Source organism: Glycine max, chromosome 1 (assembly GCF_000004515.6).
Source record: "Glycine max cultivar Williams 82 chromosome 1, Glycine_max_v4.0, whole genome shotgun sequence".
NCBI classification, from domain to species: domain Eukaryota; kingdom Viridiplantae; phylum Streptophyta; class Magnoliopsida; order Fabales; family Fabaceae; genus Glycine; species Glycine max.
In genome coordinates, this window is record NC_016088.4 from 11,673,475 (window position 1) to 11,686,660 (window position 13,186).

At 38.3% G+C, this 13,186-nt stretch overlaps 1 protein-coding gene across 1 annotated transcript; it reads left to right on the forward strand.

Moving 5' to 3' along the window:
* Window positions 1–2,721: 2,721 nt before the first annotated feature.
* Window positions 2,722–3,399, forward strand: LOC102669275 (uncharacterized). The gene has a single exon (XM_006573943.1). The coding sequence runs from the start codon at window positions 2,722–2,724 to the stop codon at window positions 3,397–3,399; it is 678 nt and encodes a 225-aa protein (XP_006574006.1).
* The last annotated feature ends 9,787 nt before the right edge of the window (window positions 3,400–13,186 follow it).

The window sequence follows — 13,186 nt, forward strand, 5'->3', positions numbered from 1 at the left end:
GTCCAACCCGCATATCTTGCCCCCACTATTCCTATTTCTACCAAGAACATATCTATACATATACACGGAACAATACTTATATATATATGTATATAATCATTCAAAATACATCGTTTCCGTAAACTCCGGGTAGAAATTTCCAGGATGTTACATGTAAGCTAGATTTTGAAAATCTGCAAAATTATGCAGAAAAGCTGCCCAATTATGCAGTAAATCTGCCAATTATGCAGGAAAAAAAAGCTGGTTGTACAGTGCTAGTTTATGCTGTCACGGGAAAGGTAGTATATCTCGTGTTCTAGACATTCTTTAGCAGATCCCAACCGTCAAAACGTAGATTTCTGTATTAGGAACCCCCAGTTAAATTTTCAAGGCCATCCAATGGTTAACGAATCGGGGATGAGGACTTTACTGAGGTATGTTGGTAGGAAAAACTCTGGAATTCGAATGAATCTTGTGTAAAGATTTCTGCCCCCACTCTATTTTTTTTCCAAGGTAGTTTCATGTCAAATGGAATTGAATTGATTTGACAATGTGAAGGCTTGGAGGGGTTGATGGGGACCCGGTGCTGAGAGGAATGAGGAAAAGGGCTACGTACGGTACATGAGCTCAATTTAAAGGTGGGCAACTAGGGATGGTGTGATTATGCCTGGGCATGTGGAAATGGGATATTTGTTTCGCGCCATCGCCCGATCTCCACCTAGTACCACATATGACGGGTGCCCCATAACCCAATAAGCCCTATGTGAGAAAGCGTGGAAGAGTCAGTCTTCCAACTTTTATTAGTTAACCACAGAGTGGTACATGAGGATATGTCGCAGGGGTCAGGAGACCTTGGGGACGTCAGATGGGGAGCTATTGGCCAAAACCAAGCTTGGCCAATCTCGACCCAACCCGGGCATAGTTAGCCAGTGAGAACCTATGATGTACCTCAGCAGGCGAGCTCCTGGCAGTCAACCAATAAAGGAACAAAAGTCCACGAAGCAGGGAGGCTTGTGTGGCAGTTGGCCAGCTATCTATCTTGTGTTTTTATCTGAAAAATTCCCTCTGATAATCAATTACAAGACATTGTGTAATCGATTACAGGGTTTAAAAATTGAAACAAAACGTTCAATAGCTACTGGTAATTGATTACCATTTGTGTGTAATCGATTACACAGTGTTATATGCTGCTGGTAATCGATTACCATTTATGTGTAATCGATTACACAATGTAAATTTTAAGTTCCAATGTGCAATGGCTGTTGTAATTCACTTTTGGGCACTGGTAATCGATTGCATACTTTGGTAATCAATTACCAGAGAGGAAATCTCTTGAAAAAGACATTTTGACTGTGCGTAGCCGTTATGGAACGCATTGTATTGTTACCTGTGTAGTTAGATTTTTTGTGAAAGAGTCTACCCCTTTTCTTTTATCTCTTGTAGATCGCGATGACAGCATAGTTGATCCATGATCGCGTCATGATGGAGTGCCTAGAGGGTGTTTGGGAGACCCTCGAAGGCAATGAGAGGTGCCGATTCCGTGGCATAATTTGACTCACTGCTACTTCGCTAGTACATCCAGAGCAACCCGCACGCACACTTCAGCAGCCTGTGGAGTGGATACTACCTACGCCAACTCCATATCGACTAGTTGAGCCTGTTCAATTGATAAAGGTGTCATCCTCTGAAGAGGATCTTGAAGAGGACCCAGAGGAGTTATCTCCTGAACCTGCTATGGATGCCCCTGACTTATCAGAGGATGATTAGGACCCGCTCCCTGATGTTGATTCTCCAGAGGATATTATGCCAACATCTGAGGCAGACTCTACAGAGGAGAGTGGCCCTGGAGGGACAGCGAATAGTGACGACTCTTCATCATAGCAGACGGCTCCTTAGATACTTTTGTGGGTGGGTGTATCTAGTTCAGACTGCTAGGTTTACTCTTTTGATTTTTGGGTGAGTAAACCTCTTGTATAGAAATTTTGATGATTGTATATATATTGTGGCTGAAGCCACCACAATTGTTACCTTTGCTCTGGATGTCACTGTGCTATTTTGCAAACTCCCATGTTTTGGACAGTTTTTTATGATGAAAACAATTATGTTTTATCTTGTTATTTGAAAAAGAAATGTTAACGAACTTTATTTGAAAAGAGTTTACCAACCGCACCTTATTATTTCTCACGTGACGACCCAAAATGATGGCTGGTATTTTTTTTCTGAAAAAGAAAAATAGTTTGGAGGTTATAAGTGATCTGAAAGAAATGAATCCGAATAGAGTTGTGAACTGGCCACTCAGGATTCTATAGTGATAATTTTCCTTCTGAAATTAAGTACCGTGAAATAAATAACAGTGCGAAAAAAAAAGAGAAAAAAAATTTTCCCATGGTTTCTGCTATTTAATTTATTACTATTAAACCAGTCATTATTTAGGGATGCCACAATTGGTGGTATCAGAGCAAAAGTTGGATTCTAGTGAACCTGTCCATGGTCTTACTGAGTGAATGTTGTGTATCTCTGAAACTTGGAAGTAGGTTTCGGGGAGTGACGTTAAGTCACAAATTGTGTGTAATTCTACCCTCTTGTTTTAAGCAGGAAAGTGCAATTGATTTAGTAGAATTATTGTGTGTATATATATAGAGAGAGAAAGAGAGAGAGATATTGTTATAACTGTCATAGCCTATATGGTACACTCTCTCAGTAGAATTTCTTGGATACTAATAGCTTCCTTACATGTTAGGTATGGCAGGACGTGGTAGGGATCATAACCGTGATGTTCTCGACCGCATCAGAGTTGTGCTGGAAACTCTAGTGCAGGAACGTGATGTGGAGTCATCAGAGTATCGGGGACTCATGACTTTCCGTAAGAACCACCCGCCGAAGTTCAGTGGGGACTATGATCCAGAGGGTGATAGGTTATGGTTAGCTGAGACTGAGAAGATTTTCGAGGCGATGGGTTGCCTCGAGGAGCATAAGGTCCCTTATGCGACGTTCATGCTCCAGGGAGAAGCTGAGAACTGGTGGAAGTTCGTGAAACCTACATTAGCAGCACCTAGAGGCGTTATTCCTTGGAATTCCTTCAAGGACAAATTCCTAGACAACTATTTTCCACGAGATCTCAGAAAGCGAAAGGCGAGGGAATTCCTGGATTTGAAGCAGGGAAACATGTCCGTTGGAGAATACACGGCCAAATTTAATGAACTTCTACAGTACTGGCCTCAATACCAAGATGCTTGGAACGAAGAGGGCTTATGTGCTCAATTTGAGAATGGGCTTCGACTGGAAATTCAACAGGCAGTTAGCTACATGCAGATTACAGATTTCAATCAACTGGTGACAAAGTGCCGAATATTTGAGGACAAGATGAAAGAGAGGCAAACCAGAGGCTTTGGAGGACCACAAAGAAGTCACCCTTTTTGAGAAAACAGTAATAAGAGGATGAAGTCATATTCCAGCAACAAGGGGAAACAACCTATGGCTACGTCCAACATGAGCCAGTCAAAGGGGACTGGGGTACAGTGCTTTCAATGCGGAGGACCGCATCTTAGGAGAAATTGCCCACAACTCCAACAGACACAGGAAGATCGTTGCTATATTTGTCGCAAGGTAGGCCATTATGCTCGGGAGTGTAGAATGGCTGGGAGACCGACGGTAACTGCCAATTCTAACACAGTCAACCGTGGATCTACTAATCCCATGAGGAGCGGTAATGTTAGCAACAACAATAACACTAGTGGTGGAAGACAGAAGGTACCCTCCTGGGTATTTGCTATGAGTGGATCAGAAGCTGCTGCCTCCAACGATATGATACAGGGTAAGTGTTTAATTGCTGATAAACTGCTAGATGTACACTATGATTCGGGTGCCACGCATTCGTTCATATCTCATGCATGTGTGGAGAGGTTGGGGTTATGTACGATGGAGTTACCATATGATATTGTGGTGTCTACTCCGACTAATGAGCCTGTAACCACCTCTCTGATGTGTTTGAAGTGTCCTATAACTGTTGAGGGTCGATCTTTTATGACGGATTTGATTTGCCTACCTTTAGCTCATTTAGATGAGATCTTGGGAATGGACTGGTTATCTACTAACCTTATCTTTCTAAACTGCAAAGAGAAGATGCTAGTATTTGGTGGAAATGTAATTTCAAATGAACCATTGAAGGAGAATGCTGCCAACGATGGAGTGGGGGACGTTCGAACCTACATGGTGTTTTTCTCCATGAATGTGGAGGAGGTCTCTAAAGTTAGCAGTATACCGGTGGTGTCAGAATTCCCAGAGGTCTTTCCTGATGACATTTGTGAATTACCACCTGAGAGAGAAGTGGAATTCATTATTGACTTGGTGCCTGGGGCGAATCCAGTGTCGATCGTGCCCTATAGGATGTCTCCAGTAGAACTAGCAGAAGTGAAGGCACAAGTGCAGGATCTCTTAAGTAAACAATTTGTTCGCCGAAGCGTATCACCGTGGGGAGCGCTGGTCTTATTGGTTAAAAAGAATGATGAAGGCATGAGGATGTGCATAGACTACCGGCAGCTGAACAAAGTCACTATCAAGAACAAATATCCCCTACTAAGGATAGATGATTTGATTGATCAATTCAGAGGAGCGACGGTATTTTCGAAGATTGATTTGCGATCGGGGTATCATCAAATCCGAGTTAAGAAGGAAGATATTCCAAAGACTGCATTTCGGACTCGGTATGGACATTATGATTATTTAGTCATGCCATTTGGAGTGACTAATGCTCTGACTATCTTCATGGACTATATGAACCGTATATTCCATGATTACTTAGATCAGTTCGTGGTTGTGTTCATTGATGATATCCTAGTGTATTCGAAGAATAAGAAGGAGCATGAAAAGCACTTGAGAATTGTGTTGCATATCCTGAGGGATAGGAAATTGTTCGCCAAATTATCGAAATGTGAATTTTGGTTAGAGAAAGTGCAGTTCCTAGGGCACGTGATTTCTAAAGATGGGGTTGCGGTGGACCCGGTTAAAGTGGAATCCGTTATGGAGTGGTAACAACCAACAACTCCAACAGAAGTTTGAAGTTTCTTGGGGTTGGCCGGCTATTATAGGAAATTCATTGAGGGATTTTCTAAATTAGCACTACCCCTAACTAACTAACTTGTAAGAATGAGAAGTTTGTCTAGAATGAGAAATGTGAGCAAAGCTTCCAAGAGTTGAAGAGGCGATTGACAACAGCTCCAGTGTTGATTTTGCCCGACCCTAAGAGACCATTTGAAGTGTATTACGATGCGAGCGGGCAAGGCTTAGGGTGCGTATTGATGCATAAGGGAAAGGTAGTGGCTTATGCTTCACGCTAATTGCGTCCTCATGAAGTTAACTATCAGACCCATGACTTGGAACTAGCAGCTGTGGTCTTTGCCTTAAAGATTTGGAGGCACTATTTATATGGCACTCGTTTTGAAGTTTTCAGCGATCACAAGAGCCTCATATACTTGTTCGATCAGAAGGAACTCAATATGAGGTAACGAAGATGGATGGAGTTCCTCAAGGATTATGACTTTGGTCTTTCCTACCATCCAGGAAAGGCTAATGTAGTAGCTGACGTGCTGAGCCAGAAGTCCTTATATGTTGCGACCATGATGATTCTGGAATAGAGATTGATAGAGGAATTCAGAGATCTAAATCTAGCAATCGAGATGTTACCCAAGAGCTTATTTGTGGGAGCGTTGCAAATCACCAATGAATTCGTAAATCACATACACGAGGCTCAAAAGGATGACCAGTTTCTGCAAGACAAAGTGTTAGATGCAATGAGAGATAAGGATGTGGAGTTTAAAAAGGATACAACCGGGTTAATTAGATTCAAGGGGAGGATATGTGTACCGCCATTAGATGATTTGAAAGTTAAGATCTTGGAAGAAGCACATAAAAGCCGTCTTAGTTTCCATCCAGGGATGACTAAGATGTACCAAGATTTGAAGAGAAGTTTTTGGTGGCATGGCATGAAGAAAGATGTAGCTGAATATGTAGCAACATGTTTGACATGTCAAAAGGCCAAAGCTGAGCACCATCGACCATCAGGAGAATTAAAGCCGCTAGAAATTCCGGAATGGAAATGGGAGAGCATATCTATGGATTTTGTATCTAGTTTACCCAAGACGAGTCATGGACACAATGCTGTGTGGGTCATAGTAGATCGACTCACCAAATTTGCTCATTTTATTTCGGTAAATATGAAATATAAAATGGAGAAGTTAGTAGAGTTGTACATCAAAGAAGTAGTAAGGTTACATGGAATTCTTTCCAATATCGTATCAGACAGGGACCCGAGGTTTACCTCGCGATTTTGGACAAGTCTGCATGAAGCATTGGGGACAAAGCTGAAGCTCAGTTCAGCTTATCATCCCCAAACAGATGGTCAGACTGAGCGAACCATTCAGACTCTAGAAGAACTACTCCGGGCATGTATTATAGAGCAACAAGGCAGTTGGATGGAATGTTTGCCATTGATTGAATTTACTTACAACAACAGCTACCAAGCCAGCATTGGTATGGCTCCTTTTGAAGCTCTATATGGGCGGAAGTGCAAAACTCCTCTTTGTTGGTACGATGATGGGGAAGCAGTACTTCTTGGGCCTGAAATGCTACATCCAATAAGGTCCAGTTTTTTTCTTCTTTTATGGCTGAGTATGTGGTCAAGTCAAAGGTAAAGGTTTTCAAGAAGGAGAAAGCCATTAGATTTTCAAGAAGGAGAACATGTGTTTTTGAAGGTTTCTCCTGTAACTGGAGTCGGGAGAGCTCTCAAATCTAGGAAGCTGACGCCCAAGTATCTGGGTCCGTATCAAATTTTAAAGAAGGTTGGGCCTGTAGCCTATCAAATCGCTCTACCTCCGAGCTTATCGAATCTGCAGCCTGTGTTTCATGTCTCTCAACTGAGACGATACAACCCGGATCCATCAGATGTACTAGCACTGGACGAAATACAAGTGAATGATAACCTCACCTATAAAGCACAACCTCAGAAGATTGCTGATCGAAGAATGAAGTCGCTGAGAGGTAAAGAGATCGCGTTGGTGAAAGTGCAGTGGGGACCCAAAGAGGGTGATTCAACCTGGGAGTTCGAGGATAGGGTGAGAGAGTTGTACCCAAGTTTGTTCCTAGAGTAGTTAATTTCGGGGATGAAATTCCTTAAAGGGTGGGAGTATTGTGACATCCTGGAATTTCTACCTGGAATTTTGTAAGTATTACATATAAATGATTATATATATATATATATATATATATATATATATATATATATATATATATATATATATATATATATATATATATATATATATATATATTCTTGGTAGAAGTATGTACATTGGGGGAGAAATACGCGGGTTAGACTAATTAACGAAGAGTAACTCATAACTGGACAGTTATAGATTAACTCGCAATTAATTAGTCTAAAAATTATCGTTTTGCGTGCAACTTATAATTAAACAAAACCAACCTCTAAACCACGCTCAGGGTCTCATTCTGAGCGTTTTGATATATATATATATATATATATATATATATATATATATATATATATATATATATATATTGTCTACCTTTGAAAACGAGCCCCGACGGGTGCAGAGAAACGCGAAGAACTGGAACCGGAGAGGCAGCACGCAAATCGAGGCAAGATTTCAGCATCCAATAAGGTCCAGTTTTTTTCTTCTTTTATGGCTGAGTATGTGGTCAAGTCAAAGGTAAAGGTGGGCCCTTTTTGCTCCAATTAAAAAATGACATGTGAAATTGCTTTTAAAAAGAAAATGAAAAAGAAACGTGGAGGAAGAAAGAGAGAGCTGTGCTGGAAGTTTCTGGAGAAAGAGAGAGAAGATTTGGCCACCAATTGTGGTGTCCCTAAATAATGATTGGTTTAATAGTAATAAATTAAATAGCAGAAACCATGGGAATTTTTTTTTCTTTTTTTTGCACTATTATTTATTTCACGGTAATTAATTTCAGAAAGAGAATTATCACTATAGAGTCCTGAGTGGCCAGTTCACAACTCTATTCGGATTCATTTCTTTCTGATCACTTATAACCTCCAAACTATTTTTCTTTTTCAGAAAAAAAAAATACCAGCCATCATTTTGGGTCGTCACGTGAGTAATAATAAGGTGCGGTCGGTAAACTCTTTTCAAATAAAGTTCGTTAACATTTCTTTTTCTAATAACAAGATAAAACATAATTGTTTTCATCATCAAAAACTGTCCAAAACATGGGAGTTTGCAAAATAGCACAGTGACATCCAGAGCAAAGGTAACAACTGTGGTGGCTTCAACCACAATATATATACAACCATCAAAATTTCTATACAAAAGGTCTACCCACCCAAAAATCAAAAGAGTAAACCTAACAGTCTGAACTAGATACATCCACCCACAAAAGTATGTATGCTTAATCTAAGGAGTCGTCTGCTATGATGAAGAGTCGTCACTATTCGCTGTCCCTCCAGGGCCACTCTGCTTTGTAGAGTCTGCCTCAGATGCTGGCATCCATAGCAGGTTCAGGAGATAACTCCTCTGGGTCCTCTTCAAGATCTTCTTCAGAGGATGACACCTCTATCAATTGAACAGACTCAACTAGTCGATATGGAGTAGGCGTAGGTAGTATCCACTCCACAGGCTGCTGAAGTGTGCGTGCGGGTTGCTCCGGATGTACTAGCAAAGTAGCAGTGAGTCAAACTGTGCCACGGAATCGGCACCTCTCATTGCCTTTGAGGGTCTCCCAAACACCTTCTAGGCACTCCATCACGACGCGATCATGGATCAACTACGCTACCATCGCAATCTACAAGAGATAAAAGAAAAGGGGTAGACTCTTTCACAAGAAATCTAACTACACAGGTAACAATACAATGCGTCCCATAACGGCTTCGCACAGTCAAAATGTCTTTTTCAAGAGATTTCCTCTCTAGTAATCGATTACCAAAGTATGTAATCGATTACTAGTGCCCAAAAATGAATTACAACAGCCATTGCACATTAGAACTTAAAATTAACACTATGTAATCGATTACACAGAAATGGTAATCGATTACCAGCAACATATAACATTGTGTAATCGATTACACACAAATGGTAATCGATTACCAGCAGCTACTGAACGTTCTGTTTCAATTTTTAAACCCTGTAATCGATTACTAGAGGGAATTTTTCAGATAAAAACACAAGATAGATAGCTGGCCAGCCGCCACACAAGCATCCCTGCTTCGTGGACTTTTGTTCCTTTATTGGTTGACTGCCAGGAGCTTGCCTGCTGAGGTACGTCACAGGTTCTCACTGGCTGACTATGCCCGGGTTGGGTCGGGATTGGCCAAGCTTGGTTTTGGGCAATAGCACCCCACCTGACGTCTCCAAGGTCTCCTGACCCCCGCTACATATCCTCAGGTACCACTCTGTGGTCAACTAATAAAAGTTGGAAGACTGAATCTTCCACGCTTTCTCACACAGGGCTTATTGGGTTATGGGGCCCCCGTCATATGTGGTACTAGGTGGCGATCGGGCGATGGGGCAAAACAAATATCCCATTTCCACAAGCCCAGGCATAAGCACACCATCCCCAGTTACCCACCTTTAAATTGAGCTCACGTACACGTACGTAGCCCTTCTCCTCGTTCCTCTCAGCACCGGGTCCCCATCAACCCCTTCAAGCCTTCACAATGTCAAATCAATTCAATTCCATTTGACATGAAACTACCTTGGAAAAAAAACAGAGTGGAGGTAGAAATCTTTACACAAGATTCATTCGAATTCCACAGAGTTTTTCCTACCAACATATCTCAGTAGAGTCCTCATCCCTGATTCGCCAACCATTGGATCGCCTTGAAAATTTAACTGGGGGTTCCTAATACATAAATAGAAGTTTTGACCGTTGGGATCAGCTAAAAACTGTCTAGAACATGAAATATACTACCTTTCCCGTGACAGCAGAAACTAGCACTGCACAACCAGTTTTTTTTTCTGCATAATTGGTAGATTTACTGCATAATTGGACAGCTTTTCTGCATAATTTTGCAGATTTTCAAAATCTAGTTTACATGCATCCACTTCCACTCAAATTGGATCCTACAAGTCCTAAACCATGTATAAATCATGTTCAAGCCAAAAAAACAAACTTCAAACCAAGGTAAAGCAAATTATAGGTATTCAAAACCCACCAAATTTAGTGAATTTTCAAGGTTGAAAGGTGAAAATGAAAATTGGGTGATTTTGGGGTAAACTCTCATCTTCATCAAGTCTATAATATTGAATTAGACTTGCTCAAACTAATTTTAAGTAAAATCTTAACCTATTCAAAATTTGACCTCTCAACACTCAATTTACACTATAAATGGCTCTTTTCTTTCACATTTGCCACTAATTTTCCTCATTTGCTCTGACCAAGCTTTCCTACAAGTCCTAATTGACATTCTAAACTAGATTCAACTTACTTTAAACTCAAATTTCCACTAACACCAAATTTGGCTTTCTAAACCTCAAAATCTCACACTTTTACACCTACAACACTACCATTCTCACATTTAACTCTAAGCTAACTCTCCCCATCCTCTCTACCAGTTTTCTATCTTCATTTTAAGCACACATATATCTTAAAACATCATTATTGAACCCTAAATCAACATGGGAAGTTTTGCTTACATTAAACATGTCAAGTTTAGCATAATTACAACAATTTCCTTCACAAACAACTACCCTAAAGCAATAACCTAGTAGAACTACCCATTATAGCTCCCAAGAACCCAACACCCACAGATTTCAAGTGAGGAGAAGTCCACCCTTACCTGAAATTGAAGGTCCCACGAGGTAGAGGTAGGCTCCTAGACTCCAAAAACAGCTTTATCTTACAATTTGGTGTGGAAATGAAGGGGGATTTGAAGCTTAAAGAGAGACAACAATGGTGGTGAAGAAAATGAAAAAGAAACGTGGAGGAAGAAAGAGAGAGCTGTGCAAAAAGTTTCTTGAGAAAGAGAGAAAAGATTTGGCTTTTAAAATGGTTTTTCTTTTCTTTTTCATTTTCTTTTTAAAAGCAATTCCACATGTCATTTTTTAATTGGAGCAAAAAGGGTCCACCTTTATCTTTGACTTGACCACATACTCAGCCATAAAAGAAGAAAAAAAAAACTAGACCTTTTTTTATGCCAAAATCATGTCTCAGTTTGCGTGCCACCTCTCCAGTTCCAATTCTTCGCGTTTCTCTGCAACCGTCGGGGTCCGTTTTGAAAGATAGGCAATATATATATATCAAAACGCTCAAAATGAGACCCTGAGCGTGGTTCAGAGGTTGGTTTTATTTAATTTTAAGTTGTACGCAAAACGATAATTTTTAGACTAATTAATTACGAATTAATTTATAACCGTCCAGTTATGGGTTACTCTTCGTTAATTAGTCTAACCCGCTATTTCTCCCCCAATGTACATACTTCTACCAAGAATATATATATATATATATATATATATTTAAATGTAATACTTACAAAATTCCGGGTAAAAATTTCAAGATGTCACACATCACACTCCTACGTGTCCAGTTAACAACCTCATAGATAGTTAATGATTACGGACTAACGGTAGAGACCTAAGGAAAAATTTTTGAAATATTAGGGACCCAATCCAAAAGCAAAATTTATGAGGGACCAAACACAAAAAACGTGTATTTATCATGGACCAAAAGTATGTTTAAGCCTACTTTTTATAAATGATTACAAATTTATTGTTTTGTTTTTACACTCAAATATTTGTATGGAAAAATAATTAATGAAAACAAATTTAAAAAGTCATGTTTTTCTCACATAAAAAACATAAAAAAATAGTGTATGAATTAAGAACATTAGATAAGAGAGCATTTTATATATATATATATATATATATATATATATATATATATATATATATATATATATATATATATATATATATAAATGCATATAACATGATTATCTAGAAATTTCCTATAACATGTGTAATTATCTCATTCACAAGAATTATATTGAAAAGTAAACTTGACTTAAATATTGTTAAAAAGTTAAAAGAAATGTTTTTATTAAAAAATCATAAAATAAATTGATATTCGTCTTACAAAAATCATTGATATTTATTTCAAATTATCTATATAAATATGAGAAAAAAGATTATGTACTGAAAATATAAAATAATTTTATAAAGTCATTTAATTATAAATTTTTATATATGATAAATTTATTGACTTTTACAACAACAACGTACTTAGAAGTCATACAAATAATGATTTGTAATTGAATAACCGAATAAACTATTATGCATTATTAGTGCACTTTCATTAATAAATTCTAAAAATATAGATATAAAAACTACTCAAGTATTTTTTAATGTATAATTTGAAAGTGTTAAGTATGTTTGGAAAAATTATTCTATAATTTTTTAGATAATTACAGAACTGTTAGGTATGCACAAGGTAAATTTTGATGATGAAAATTTTTTATTATATAAAAAATTATATTCAAAATTTTATTAATTTTTTATTCTATTAAAAAATTTAAATCAATTCAGATATTCATAATATAGAACTTATTTATTAATAAAAAAATTGAATGTGATTAATTTTCAATACAATAAAGGATGGTAAAGGTCTGGACTTGAGGCTTGAGGCTTGAGTTCGAAGTTTGAGCCACGGGAAGACCCAGGCTGGTCCATCATATTATTCCCCACCATAGATGGCGTGCCCCTGGTATAGAGGAAGTCCAAAAGAACAGTAATGGCCACGGTCAGGCCAACAGAGCATCCCCTCTGAAGCAATTATGCCTAGATAAGGCTTGATTGCCGAGGGAGAAAGCAAGTCTCCTGACCAGACTATCTATTGAATAGAACCCACATACACATAATCAAACTATAAAATTAATTTTGACAATATTGTTCTTCTGAAATCACCAAAGTTTGTGTAAAAACAAAAATGAAGCTATATAACAAATCCCAAATAAAATAATAATTTATAAAAAAAATAACTCATTCATTATTCCTTTATAATCACTTGTCCGAAAATCATTAATTTAGCGTCTTGTAAAAAAGATATTAAAATTAGTGTATGATTTTTTTTGTATACTTTTACTGTCTTTATTTTATAAAATTAGTGTATATCAAATTGATTGAACCCCAATTTTATATAATGAATTGAATATATATGATTGTAAATTAATATTTTATAAATGAAG